Source organism: Phyllopteryx taeniolatus, chromosome 9 (genome assembly GCF_024500385.1).
Source record: "Phyllopteryx taeniolatus isolate TA_2022b chromosome 9, UOR_Ptae_1.2, whole genome shotgun sequence".
NCBI lineage: Eukaryota > Metazoa > Chordata > Actinopteri > Syngnathiformes > Syngnathidae > Phyllopteryx > Phyllopteryx taeniolatus.
Window position 1 is genome coordinate 14,255,830 of NC_084510.1, and position 15,097 is coordinate 14,270,926.

The following is a 15,097-nucleotide window of genomic DNA, read 5'->3' on the forward strand; positions in this document are numbered from 1 at the left end:
GTTAAAAATTTAAATGGTGGCAGGTATGTGACGACTCCCATGTTTTTTTATGTTCATGCTCTGATTTAAAAAAATAAAATAAATCAGAAGTTTCTCACAAATTACTCTTTAATTGAGAAGTTTCTTCATTGAGTACTTTCTTACTCTTACTCAAGTAAATATTTGGATGACTGCTTTTTACTTTTACTTGAGTCATATTATTCTAAAGTAACGGTACTCTCACTGGAGTACAATATTTGGCTACTCTACCCACCTCTGCTGACATCACAGGGATAGGATAGTAGTCGATCCATCATCAGGTGCGGGGGCGTGACCATGATATGACCACCATGATGTCATAGGTCAACCTATTGATCAAATGTTTGACATAGAGGTCATGAGCTGTTCGTGTACTCCTTAAGGTCAGAGGTCAAGCCATTCATCAAATTTCGACATAAGCGGGATGCTATTTACAACGTTCTCCTGATTTGGATGTAAATACCCTCAAATTAAAGCTGAACGTCTGCAGTTAAATTTCAAATCCAATGGTATGGTGTTTAGAGCCAAAAGGAGAAAAATGGTGTCGACGTCCCAATACAGTATTTATGGACATGACTGTAAATGCTCTAACTGTAAGCGTGCCTTAAACTAAATAGGGCGCCCGCGAGTCACGCCGTTTAGCAGCCACCGCGGATTCTGAAGTAGAAGAAGAGTGTGCAGCGAGCAGACTACTACTGGTGACAGCCGCCAGGCGAACTCAACGGCTCTCCCCTTCCTCTACATCGTAGTGATAAGGAGAAGACATTACGGGACACGTCCTTGCAGCCTTGTGTTTACTGTGGGCACGGTTTCAAACGTTAACTGGCCCCAGTGGGAGTCGAGCATTCACTTACGCTTCCAGTTTTTCCAGGTAACGTTACGTTAGCTTTGGTGTTCATACGGTGGCACCGAGCCCGTACGACATATACGTCTCCTGTCAAGATCGTTTTAACAACGCTCCGAGAGGATGGGCGACATAAAGCCTTCAACGTCTCCTGCTTTTCAGTCGGAAGTAAGTGACAAGTTTATCGCAATAAGTCAGCATTGGGCGGCTGAATTGTTTTGCTTCATTGCTAACGACGCGAGCGAATGTCAACTTGCTGGCCGCTTGTCACTGCACTGTTAGCCTGTTATGCTCAGACTTAATGTTGAAACACGAATGAGATAAAACTTCCTCACGGTGATTTCGCATTCGCACTCAGCGTCCGTCCACTTGAACACTTTTAAGTGTGTCTTTGTGTACGTGCGGCAGACAACCCCTCGGAAAACTCCAGAAAACACTCTGGAGAGATTGTTAACGTTCAATCGATTGGAAAACATTCCATCACCACCATCATCGCTAACATGCTAACGTGTGCTAGCTCACGTTAAAAAAAGGCAGTAGGAAAACAAATGATCGCTACTGGTTTCGAGAGCCTATATGATACTTATGTTAAAAAAAATCCCCTGACGTTGCTTTGTTTTGGTTGACTTTTCACCGTTACTTGCTAGCTGTGGCTACTCTCGCAGCCGTCTTTACTGCTTATTGTGTCCTTCGCTAGCCCGCATTTGTCGTCTCTGACAGTTAGGTTTGTTAGTGTGGGGTTGGTAGGACTGCTCTCAAGAGACTTCAATCAAATAAGTACACCAAATTGGCCTGAACAGTACATTTATTTACAGCCAAAGCGTCATGTTGAATGACTGTTGCTCATTCTTGCAACTGTCACACACAAACGCACACCAAGACCAAGAAGCAGTTTGAGACGATGTCAGTCCATCGTGGTATAGTTTAACCGCAGTAGTCGTGGTTCGGAGCTAACCAGTGGTGGCAAAAATACTCGCAATGTTACTTACAAGTATATTTACTAGCGAAGACTGGTAGAAGTACCGGTTCAACTCTTGTAGTGAAGTACAAGTAAAAAAAAAAAGGTACAAAACACAATTTTTGCTCTTAACCATTGTGCCATACCCGTTTGGATCACTTGGCACAGTAGGGGGGAAAAAGATGATCTGCACACAAAATTATTTCCCTAATTTAACGTGTATGTAGTGCTCATACAAGCTGGTGTTTGATCAACTTTTATGCTAGCAAAACATGTTCCCATAGCTTTGCTAATGTAGTTAAAAAAATAAAAGCTAAATTATCCCATGATAACTGAAAAACTACACCTTAGTTGTATGTTTGTATGATTTCTCTGATTACACTGAGAAATTTTTAAGCTTGTTTTTTAGGCTGGCAAAAGTCACTGCACATTAGTCACAAATCATTGTAGTCGACAGCATCAAACAGTTCTCTTAAATCAGGCCTTTGCTGGTAAATCTATTGCCTCTCTGTATCTGTTGCCGTCATTGTTACTGTTCCCTGGTTCACATTCCTCCATGTGGCTACTGTCTCTGTTTTTACTGCCATATCAAGATCTCAACCTGTTTCTATTTCTTTTATTTTATCGTATTGTCGTCCACTGAGGTTAAAAAGTAACACACCTATTATGCGAAAGCCAGGATTTTAAAAATACAGATGGATGTTTTCAAATGGGAGGTAAAAATCAAAAGTCATCAGACAAATAAATACTCATGTAAAGTTACAGATACCTGAAAAATATACATGAGTGCAGTCACAAAGTGATTTGTACTTCATTAATTCCCACCACGCCTAACCTGCATGTTTTTTAAATGTTGGAGGAGGCCGGAGTACCCACAGAAAACCAACACAAGCACAGGGGAGCATGCAAACTTGCTAACAACTAGACCACCGCACTGCCTCTAACTGAATTACTTCCCACCATTGGAACTAACTCCTGTTTCTGTGTTCCAGGGCTTCAGTCCGCCCTACAGGAAGAGAAAAAGGACAGTGGAAGATTTTAACCAGTTTTGTACGTTTGTTTTGGCTTATGCTGGTTATATCCCATACCCCCAAGAGGTAAGTAAGGCTTAAACTATTGTCTTTACACATTAATACATTAAAACAGTACACAGTTTAGGGCTGGGCAATTAACTTTATAGATTAATTTGAGTTTATTTGTCAGGGATGATTTTTTTTAAATGGATTTTTAATTTTATTTTTGTTTTTGTGGCTTTGGTAGTTCAAAGCATGTCCCCGCTGAAGTGCACAACAACTTTGTTACAAAGAGAGAGGAGGTAGTTTTTTTAAGAGCACGTTATGTGTTGCCAAGTTAGTAATTTGGTTGCTGTTCTGACTGCCTGAGCGACTATATATATAAAAAAAAAAAATGACTGGAATGTTTAATTCCCGCTAAGAAATAGATATGGGGAGAATAATTTTCACATTGTTTTCCATATAACAAGAAGGGTGCCCAGTGGAAGGCAATCACATAGTCAGTCATATGAAAACATTGATTTGTATGAGGTATGTGCTTCAACCCGGAAATATTTTTAGAGGTCGCTTTGTCTGAATTTCCGAATTTAATGCTGGGAAAAAACTTGTTTCAATGCTTGTTTGATGTTAGGAGAAATATAGGAAATCCCTGAATGGGGGGAAATAACAAAAATCAAAACTTGTTTTGACTGTTATTTGTGTTTTTCATTAGTTAAGGGGAGAAAATCAATGAGAGGAGGAGGGACTGCTTCGCAATTATGTATTATGTGTATAATATGTATTTCAGCAAACCTGCAGTTGTGTTACATTGCAAGAGTTTTATAAGATCTGACTGTCTGTCTGATAGTCTGTGATTTGTGATTGGATGAGTGAGTCAGGGGGTGGAGCTAGTGAAAGGAGAAAAAAGATTGCTAGCATGTGTCTGCTGGAGGAAGGCTGACTGTTGAGAGAAACACGAGTTGGATGTTTTCTTTGGTGACATCAACTGTTCATGTTTACAAGAAAAAAAGTTATTGGTTGACCACCGCTTATCTTCATGTAATTTTCTAAGAAGACGCTGCAGTATATCGTCTTTTCACTGTTACAGGAGGGCTTATGGTGTATTCGCTGAAGACTGACGTGAAGAGTTAAGGTTGCTCGTCACCTAGGGTTAGCGGGTGTCTTTTTAGATGGGCGTGCATAGGACTTGTGCTTTTCTCATATTTGAAGATTGACTCATATTTTGCAAGTGACTGTGTTACGGGTCTCTTTAAATATTTCCACACGCTTGAGGCACCACTGCTAGTTTGCTGCACATACCCACCACCTGTTGATTTCAGCGAGGTGTCGGTGTTATTGCCAAAACACGTGACTGGCGATTGAATCGACCACAAGCTATAACCGTTATTGCGCTGTGGTAAAGTCAACGTGTTGACGAGTCGACGGTTCAACCCCTAGTAGGCACTAGGCCTCAACTTGGCCACAGCACAAACACACAAATGCACATTGTGGACAGTAATTACAGTTTATAAACCAGTTTATTTCTTTACACTCTATATTATGTTTTATGTTTTTAAGACTGTTGTAGACAGAGGAGCTCCTTTATCTATTTGACTTGATGTAGTCCTCCTCGCTATCAGCATTTTTTTTTTCTGCCACCTGGTCAGGGTCCAAAACGTGCCGTGCTAATACCACAAGGGGGACATAAACCACAACTAATTTCTCATAAGGTGATTCCTCATTGTAACTTTTGAAGAGACATGGCTAGGTAAAACAAAAATAAACACATCCTATTGTTGGCTTACCCTGTGACTGACTGGCAGCTGCAGTACTGTACTCCACAGTCTCCACTTTGCAGAAGGGGTCCAGTATGTTCTTGCCCTTAGTATCTTCTCGAATAAAATGTCTTATTATTATTACCAACAATCGCATGATGAGAAATTAAGTTCACGACCCTCATGTTGTTTACTGGCAAGTTTCCGTCTGAGTGGAAAACCGACAGCCCAAAACCCAGTTGAGTAGAATTGAGTGCCACAGATTGCTGTTAGACTGACAGAGTCATCTGAATGTTTTATCCTTTCCAGAACTCTTCACTGCGCAGTACTTCCAGCCCTCCCAACAGCACTGGAAGCACAGTTGACAGTGATGGCTGGACCCCGGGGCCGTCACCGTCTTGTCCTCAATACCCTTTCATCGTCCCCCTGGAAAGGAGCAGTAAACATCCACAGCTGGGGGCCACACTGCCGAGCCACATTAAAAAAGATGTGAGTTGAGTTCATAGTCTAAGCTAGGGGTGTGGAACTGGAACCTTTTTGCTGTCAGGGTCTGTTTCAGCCATCCATCCATTTCTATAGTGCTTGTCCTCATTAGGGTCATCCTCACCAGCCAGTCACACGGCACATATTTGGTGCATCTGGAAACTATTCACAGCGCTCCACCTTTTTCTACATTTAGTTTCGTTCCAGCCTTGGTCCAAAATGGATTCAAGTGTTCCCGCGCATATTCGTGATTCGCTACCCGCAGATTCACCTATTGGCTGAAAAACCCTTATTTGCGTTGTGCTTAAGCCAAAGCCTTGTCTAATATAAACGTACTGCGCTGCCGCCATATTGTGGCATCAAGGAACTATGTTGAAGGGAGTCGAAGAGCTTCATGTAGTGCTTTTTCGCCATCTTGTTGTATCTATAGGCAATTCTAAAGGTCGCGTCAATTACTTGTTCATATTCACTGTTCGCAGCAGGGCTTAGTCCTTATGCCCCAATAGTGGTGAAACACTACTTTTCTCCCCCCCCCCCCCAACAGTCTTGAAACAACACCCCATCATGACAACTTGAAAACGTTTTTGGGAGATTTTTGCAACTTTCCTGAAAATAAAAACGTATGTAAGTGAGAGAGCTCAGACTTGTATCCGAAAATGGCTGTGGACGGACACTAGCCATCCAACCTGATTGGAAGTTTGAGAGGTGCTGCAAAGAGGAGTTTGCAAAACTGCCCAAAGATAGGTCTGCCAAACTTGTGGCATCATATTAAAAAACGCTTGACGCGGTAATTACTGCCAAAGGTGGATTGACAAAGTATTGAGCAAAGGCTGTGAATTCTTACACTATATTGCCAAAAGAATTCGCTCACTAGCCTTGAGTCACATGATCTAAAGTGACATCCCTTAATCAATAGGGTTTGATATGACGTCGGTCCACCTTTTACAGATATAACAGCTTTAACTCTTCTGAAAAGGCTTTCCACAAGGTGTGTAGGGAATTTTTAAGGTCACACAGTTCTAATTCATCCCAAAGGTGTTCTGTCAGGTTGGTGTCAGGACTCTGTGCAGGCCAGTCAAGTTCATCCGCACCAAATTCTCTCATCCATTTCTTTATGGGCCTTGCTTTGTGCATTGGTGCACAGTCACCTTTGGGATGAATTAGAGCGGAGACGGGGAGCCAGTTGTTCTCGTCCAATATGAGTGTGTGACCTTACAAATGCGCTTCTGGAAAAATGGTAAAAAGTTCCCACAAACGCACTACTAAATCTTGTGGATAGCCTTCCCAGAAGAGTTGAAGCTGTTATAGCTGCAAAGGGTGGACAGATGTCATATTGAACCCTATGAATTAGGAATGGGATGTCATTTAAGTTCATATGTGAGTCAAGCGCTGTATGGTGGCAGTGAACTCAACTCGACATACTTTATAATAAGCAGCAGTTTGGCAAACACTGAACAGTTTATATAAAAAAAAAAGAAGCTTGAAGCTGATTAATGCCACTCCCAGTTGAAATTTGCTGCCAAACTAATCATAAAACAAAGATAATTACACCTTATCTATTTTAAAACGTGAAAGAACTGCCTAAAAAGAGCTTAAGAGCACCACTATCTTAATGCAAATGTTATTTAGCATCTATGTTGCAATGCTTTAACCCTTTAAGCGACAGATTGAATACAAATGAATAAGCAACACGTAGGCAGACAATATAACAGTACTCACAGTCATATACTCTTCATCCTCTGTGTAGAATGACTAATATTAGTGCAATACTGGTGAGCTCAGAGACGAGTTATTATGAATCACACTGGAGCTCAAGGCAGGACACGTCCAGCTGCAATATGATTGGCTGATGAAAAGTCACAGGGGCTGCCTAGAACTTAGTGGGATTCATAATAACGCAGCATTGTAAATTGGTCCACATAACAATTTTGGTCTGGTTCTCAAAGGAGTACGAGAAGTTGTTGCTTGCTTGCTTGCTTGGCGCAATTTTTTTCCCCCCAACCCACTGACCTCACTGAATGAACTTAAAGACTTAAAGCATCGCACCACACGATCAGCTAATTTGGTGTGGTTCTCTAGAGCAGCGGTTCCCAGTCTTTTTTTTGCACCAGAGTCCGGTTTCACGTAAAGACATATTTTGACAGACAGTCATAGCCATTGCGCAGCGAGACCGAGATGCATCCGAAGCCCAGCGACTGGCGCCGTTTGTGCAGGAGTTTTATTGTGCTGCTCGTGGCTGATTTCAACTGAACTGAGAAAGAAACAAAGCAATTCATTATTTCATTCAGTACGTTCTCTCAAAAGATTTATTTGAACACGTCATTCGCGACTGACACCACACTATTCTGTCTACCTCCCCTCCCTCCAAAAAGAAAATGCTAACTGCTCAGTACGCTGCGGACAACATAAGTTATTACAATTATTACAAAAATAGTATTGCTTAGCACTGAAACTAATGACAATAAACAATAAAAATATTGAACACCTGAGCCTGGTTCTCACCCAATGGCGGTCATCCCCCAGAGGTAATCTTCACAGTCAACAATATGACTGTTGAACAAACATCTTAGTGACTTACACTTACACAGCTGTAGCAAACAATGAGGACTGGAGAGGTATAAAGTAACTAACCCAAGGAAACATCTATAAGTGCTCCTCAGTCTCTGCGTAAAGGTTGCGGAGATAGCAGACAAACTTCTGTTCTTTTACATTTTCAAAATAAAGGCAGATGTTTTGTACATTTTCAAAATAAAGGCAGATATAAATGCGCAGTGACACACTTGAATCTGGTGCACTTTTAAGTGTGCATGCGTACCTGCACATCACTTATGTGCACCCCTGCCTATCTAAGTATGAGTTCTTTATTTTTAATACATCTGCACAAATAATAATAAAAAAAAATCATGTTGTCACTATGGGGTATTGTCTGTGGAGGTTTTAGGTGAACATTTTATTTATTCTACTTTGTAATAAGGCTGCAAAATAAAATGTGGAAAAAGGGGGATGTGCTGTTCACCCATCCTCACTGGCTTGGTTTCAATTAAAAAAAAAATAAAATCTCTGAAGGCCGTACTAAATATATGCAACAATATGATGTACTGTTCAAATCTGTTTCTCATTATATACTATGAGTATTTATATTTTTGGGCATTTTTTCTTCTTTTAAGAATTTAATAGTAGACCATAAATGCTCACAGGCTGTTGGTTCCCCTACCCCTCGTCTAAACCAAATTATACATGTCCTCTGGATTTGCACAGCACACATTCACCAGCCTGCATCCAGAGGATTGCAGGAAGGCTGAGAAGCTGAAAAAGAAAAAGAAGAGAAAGGAGAGGGAGCTTCAGGCCGGTGAGAAAGATGGGCAATCTTGCTCATCCAACCCAGCGCTGCAGCCTTCATTCTCCTTTGACGACTTGCCTATAAAAGAAGAACTGGAAGACGACATCAGCATTCCGCTCCATCCTCAGCGTGTCACCAGCCCGTCCCAGTGCAAAGAGGAGCTCCAGGAAGAGCGATGGCAGTGGGATGGACGAGACCTGCAAGAAGGAGTGGTCAAGGTACAGAAAGTGGAGGGCCTTTCTGGAAGCAGAACGGTGTTCCGGCAGGGCAAGCAGGTAGTGTTCCGAGACGAAGATGGATCGGGAGAGGATGAGGATATCATGGTGGACTCAGGTAAGCATGTACAGTGCAACCTCCAAAGTTGAATACATGTTTGTAAATAAATTTGTTCAGCAGACTTTTCAGCGGTGAAACTGAAATTAATCCACACCAGGTGTTTTGAATTAAATGCTTAAAATTTTTGTCTCTCAACTCCTTCGCTCGTGGACATGTTTTACATTTGAGCTGCACCTTGAAGCCAGATACAGTGAAAACTATGAGTGGGTGATTTCGGACCTGGGCCTTCAAGAATTATATAATTAAACCTTTATCTTCCAACATCACCTCCGCAAAAATGACAAACCTCGAAACTACAATATATCAGTTCTAAGTTCTAATAACATTCGCATAAAGCATAAAAACTCAAAATAAAATACATCATACTCACCAGAGATGCATATTATTTATGGGAGCGTTTGCAACAATGTCATTGTGATGTACTTCTGGCACATGCGCATTAACATTGGTTGGTAGAAGTCCCATTAACCTCCATATTATAATGGCTAAGAAAACCTCGTTTTTGGGCCAGCTGATGCCAAGCAAAGCTTTGCAGCAAGCATAGCTATGCATCAAAGTTTCTGTACAATAGTGGTAACCAGAATTTTCCTTAAATATGAAGTTACGGACACGTGTCCCAAATGTGTCCGCTGGCACAGAGGGGATGTTTTTGATCGACAACTTTTAATTAATTAATTTGTTTTTGATCGACAACTTTTAATTTCGGCCTACACAAAAGATTTAATGGAAGTCTACAAAGTCTCTTGATGCATAGAAGTGTTAATCATTCAATTGTTAATAGGAAAATGTTCAAATGGCGAAAGATCAACATACATGACGTGTATTTGCATATTATAAGGCTCATATCCATTTGTAATTTGTATACGATAGTAGGCCTAAAATATCACCAAAATTAACGGAGGTGTCATATTTAAGAGTGAGATGTTATTAGCTGATGTGAGATTTATCTTTTGTTTGTGCCAAATATAATTAAATCTGAACAATGTGATATCTAATATTGTAATATTATATTGCAAATTATTATAAAGTTAAGAATTTTACTATATAAAGTGCCAAAAGCAAACATGGTCGGTCAGTATGGTTCCACTTGTCTCGTATTGGCTTCACATAAGCTTTCAATAAGCTTCATGTGTCTTTGGGATGCTGTAAAATCTCTAAGAATCCTTCGTTGACAATCTGTATGTACAGCCTATATTGCAACACGACCGTACCATTTATTAACAGAAAAAAAGCGTGAATAGCCCGTTAGTTAACGGGCTATTGACATCCATAGGCTTTCTGCCAACTGAGACACCACCAGAGGTAGGTAGAGTAGCCAAAAATTTTACTCAAGTAAGAGTACTGTCACTTTAGAATAATATGACTCAAGTAAAAAGTAGTCATCCAAATATTCAAACATGTATTGGGCCCTACAGAAACAGAAACTGCTTTATTCACTTAAATGACTTAATGAAGAAGCTGTTTGATGACCAGACTTAGTGATTGTGTGTGCGACACCATCGGATAGGGCTAACGTTGCCATATCCACTGCAAAAACAATAGAAACATCTGCAACTAAGCGCAAGATGTTTTCTCAAGTTAGAAGTGGGCTGAAATATCCAAGATTGGGCAGTCACAATTTAAGTGCTGCATGACAAAGCTGTTGTTTTTTGTAGTCTGGAAAGTAAACACACTCCTGCGGCTGTTCCCCCCCAAATGAGTCATTTAGATTGGCTCGCAAAGGCTACGTGCGTGGTCATGTGGATGCCTTGTGTGGTTTGATTGGTGGACTGCAGAAGAGGATTGAGAGAATGTCATATGGTCAGATGAAACCAAAATAGAACTTTTTGGTAAAAACTCAACTTGTCGTGTTTGGAGGAGAAAGAATGCTGAGTTGCATCCAAAGAACACCATACCTACTGTGAAGCATGGGGGTGGAAACTTCATGCTGTGGGGCTGTTTTTCTGTAAAGGGACCAGGACGACTGATCCGTGTAAAGGAAAGAATTAATGGGGCCATGTATTGTGAGATTTTGAGTGAAAACCTCCTTCCATCAGCAAGGGCATTGAAGATGAAACGTGGCTGGGTCTTTCAGCATGACAATGATCCCAAACACACCGCCCGGGCAACGAAGGAGTGGCTTCGTAAGAAGCATTTCAAGGTCCAGGAGTGGCTTAGCCAGTCTCCAGATCTCAACCCCATAGAAAATCTTTGGAGGGAGTTGAAAGTCTGTGTTGCCCAGCGACAGCCCCAAAACATCATTGCTCTAGAGATCATCTGCATGGAGGAATGGGCCACAATACCAGCAACAGCGTGTGAAAACCTTGTGAAGACTTACAGAAAACGTTTGACCTCTGTCATTGCCAACAAAGAGTATATAACAAAGTACTGAGATGAACTTTTGTTATTGACCAAATATTTATTTTCCACCATAATTTGCTAATAAGTTCTTTAAAAATCAGATGTGATTTTCTAGATTTTTTTTTCTTCTCATTTTGTTTATCATAGGTATACCTATGATGAAAATTACAGGTGTCTCTCATCTTTTTAAGTGGGAGAAATTGCACAATTGGTGGCTGACTAAATACTTTTTTGCCCCACTGTATATATGTTCACGGGGTTCCCCAGGTGTCATTAAATTGCTCCAGTTTGGTTTAATTGTCTCAGCTGGGCTGCAGTGATGGTTGACTTTCTAGAACTTTCTCCCATCTCCCAACAGCATCTCTGGAGCTCAACCACAGTGATCTTTGGGTTGCTCAGTTTGGCCAGACAGCCAGCTCTAGGAAGGGTTCTGGTCATCCCAAACGTCTTCCATTTAAGGATTATGGAGGCCACTGTGCTCTTAGGAACCTTAAGTGCAGAATTTTTTTTTGTAACCTTGGCCAGATCTGTGCCTTGCCACAATTCTGTCTCTGAGCTCTTCAGGCAGTTCCTTTGACCTCATGATTCTCATTTGCTCTGACATGCACTGTGAGCTGTAAGGTCTTATATAGACAGGTGTGTGGCTTTCATAATCAAGTCCAATCAGCATAATCAAACACAGCTGGACTCCAATGAAGGTGTAGAACCATCTCAAGGATGGTGAGAAGAAATGGACAGCACCAGAGTTAAATATGAGTGTCACAGCAAAGGGTCTGAATACTTATGGCTGTGTGATATTTCAGTTTTTCTTCGTACAAGAGCGGCTCCAATTACCGGAGACAAATTCCTTGTGTTTTTTTGGACATACTTGGCAAACAAAGATGATTCTGATTCTGCCATACAGCATCAATGCAAAGTAAATAGCACAACCTAAAAACCTTGGTCCATAAATGAAAAGTTTACCAAGTATCGTCGTATCCTTAGTTGATGAAAGAAGAAAGTCCTACTGGACTTTTGAGTCCTCACTGTCAAAAGTTAGAGAAAGTGAAATGTATGACTAAAATGTACTTTTACGTGACAAGACTGAAGCATGAATAAACTTTGCTGGTTCTAAATGAGATAACAAGGAACTAAGTTTAGAAATATTTTTCAGTTTTAAATAGCAGGAAATGTAATCTGAATGTGAATCCAAAAGTATAGCCTACCATGCTATGTAACCACATGTTCTCTCCCCTGTCCTCTCAGACGACGACTCATGGGACTTGGTGACGTGTTTCTGCATGAAGCCGTTCGCCGGCCGCGCCATGATCGAGTGCAACAAGTGCCACACCTGGGTCCACCTGTCGTGCGCTAAGATCCGCAAGAGCCACGTGCCCGAAACATATGTGTGCCAGAGCTGCCGAGAAAACTCCGTACCCGTCGCCACTGGCGCGGACGCCCGCCGCTCCCACCGCCCTCGCATAGGTCCACGTAAACACCTACTAGAATGACCTCCAAATGCCACTTCTGAACCCTCTTGAAGATTTTTTTCCAACAACCCTTGTGGACCTATAGCAAGCCCCTATAGAGCTCTTGGGAATATCTTAGTTCTACAGATGTTTACTTGTGCTTCCCTACAGACTCTCTGCGTAAGGCAATCACTGAATGATACACTACTGACAAAAAGTTTGAGATATTTGGCTTTTGAGTGAAATTTCATGATGCACCTAAAATGCACCATCGCCTTTACAGGTGAACTTAATTTGACCTTCTCTTTACTTTGGAATGCAGTGCATCATCTGAATTTTGCCGTTCAGCTCCTGGTTAGAGAACGGCAAGTGATGCAAAAAGTATTGCCACTTGTAAACAGTTGGATAAGTGCATTCAAAAGTTTAGAGGTCAAATTAAGTTCACCTGTATAGTTATAGTGCATTTTGTGTTCATTTTGTAATTTCACCCAAAAGCTGAATATCACTACCTTTTCGAGTAGTGTCTGTAGATGACTATAGCATAGCAGCCAACGGCTACTGTTGGGACTGTAGTGTCTTGTGAACACTGGAAGCTGCCATGTCAAGTCCCTCCACAAACTGCCACCCTCTCTGGTGCGTGCCGGGATGTGTCAGAAAGACTCGTTTGCACTTTTTCTCACTTTAAAACAAACCTTTTGATCCTTTTGGCAAGCAGGTATGTTCAGATAAAACTGGACCCCCCAAGTGGTCTCTTGTTGGTAGAAATATAAGTGACAGTTTTGAAGGAGAAAACTTGTAAAGCCTTGCGATAACTGCTTCAGATGGTGCTATAGTATTAAGCTGGTAATCCAATAGAACAAAAATATAGACTGCATCTGCTTCATCTGTCTTTTTTGTTATTTAAGTTCATTGTGGACAAATAGAAGCCCAGAGAAGGCGTTCTTCTCTCTCGTTCTCAAGCTGTCTTCCAATCTCTGATGCTTGTATGTATCGACGGCCAGGGAGATAGTTCACTTCTTTCCCTCCCACACTTTACTTCATATATCATTTCCGGTGGTTGTATTTTACCTTAACTGGCAGTTCAGCCATCTTTTGAGACATGTGTGTTTATGGAAAGGACTGAATACTGTTCTGTTCAAAGCTTCAGAAGGAAATCTGATGGTTAGTTAACTGAAATAGTGTTAAGATTTTCTCCAGGATTTATACACGTCATATGTGAATGTGTTTGAGTGAGGAGGGAGGGGGATGTATTTTTTTGGGCTGCGGGTGAGGGGGTGTCATGTGCTGCTATGAAAAAAACTGGTTTCTGGTCTTTTTGTAAGATGGTCAACAGCAAATGAAATCAGCTTTTGTGTATCATCACTTCATAAAACAACAGTATTCACTTCAACCTTCAGCAGGTTTACCGGGAAATGCTTTTTTTCAGGCACTTTTCCCCTTTAAACTTGCTGCCATTCAAATGATCTCTGTTAGAATATGTGCCATGGACCTGTTTGTGTCAGTTAAATAAAAGCCATACTCCAGTGTAGAGTGATGAACTAATTTAAAGACTCCGAGACTCAGTTGTGATTCTGGGATGGGTTTTTAAACACAGTCATTAACAGACTTTGACCAGAGAACAGATGTGGGGTTGGTGAACTGGTGTCTTCTGGTGATGCGCTGCCAATAATCAGTCCAGTTCGGATGTTTAATAAATGACATGCACTGTTATGTCTTTGAGAGCCCTCATTTTAAAGATCAGTTAGATTTTAGTACTATTAACTATGGTCTGTGTGACAGCAACTGTTTTATTCTGATGGGTTGGGTTGTCCTTTCCTCTTAAGGAGAATGTCATGTGTACTGTGGTGCAAACTGTTTCTATGAAACTAATGTAAAGTATTGTAAATAAAGAGTTACCATTTTATCCACTGTAGTTTTTGTTGCTCATAACCCCGTAATTAACATATACAAGACCACTGAATCTCCCTCGATCTGGGGCTCCACGCAAGATCTCACACCGTGGGGTCAAAATGATCACAAGAACGGTGAGCAAAAATCCCCCTGCTTGAGCCAGTACATGTCCAGGCCTGTCTGAAGTTTGCTAAACAGCATTTGGATGATCCAGAAGAGGATTGGGAGAATGTCATATGGTCAGATGAAACCAAAATAGAACTTTTTGGTAAAAACTCAACTTGTGTTTGGAAAAGAAAGAATGCTGAGTTGCATCCAAAGAACATCATACCTACTGTGAAGCATGGGGGTGGAAACATACTTTGGGGCTGCTTTTTTCTGCAAAGGGACCAGGATGACTGATCCGTGTAAAGGAAAGAATGAATGGGGCCATGTATTGTGACATTTTGAGTGAAAACCTCCTTCCATCAGCAAGGGCATTGAAGATGAAACGTGGTTGGGTCTTTCAGCATGACAATGATCCCAAACACACCGCCCGGGCAACGAAGGAGTGGCTTCGTAAGAAGCATTTCAAGGTCCAGGAGTGGCTTAGCCAGTCTCCAGATCTCAACCCCATAGAAAATCTTTGGAGGGAGTTGAAAGTCTGTGTTGTCCTGCGACAGCCCTAAAACAT

General features: G+C 41.3%; 1 protein-coding gene across 1 annotated transcript; it reads left to right on the plus strand.

Moving 5' to 3' along the window:
* The first annotated feature begins 667 nt into the window (after positions 1-667).
* phf13 (PHD finger protein 13) lies at positions 668-14,437 on the plus strand. The gene is made up of 5 exons (XM_061785680.1): positions 668-1,030; positions 2,813-2,917; positions 4,897-5,076; positions 8,329-8,743; positions 12,332-14,437. The coding sequence occupies exons 1-5, from the start codon at positions 986-988 to the stop codon at positions 12,574-12,576; spliced, it is 990 nt and encodes a 329-aa protein (XP_061641664.1). The 5' UTR covers positions 668-985; the 3' UTR covers positions 12,577-14,437.
* The last annotated feature ends 660 nt before the right edge of the window (positions 14,438-15,097 follow it).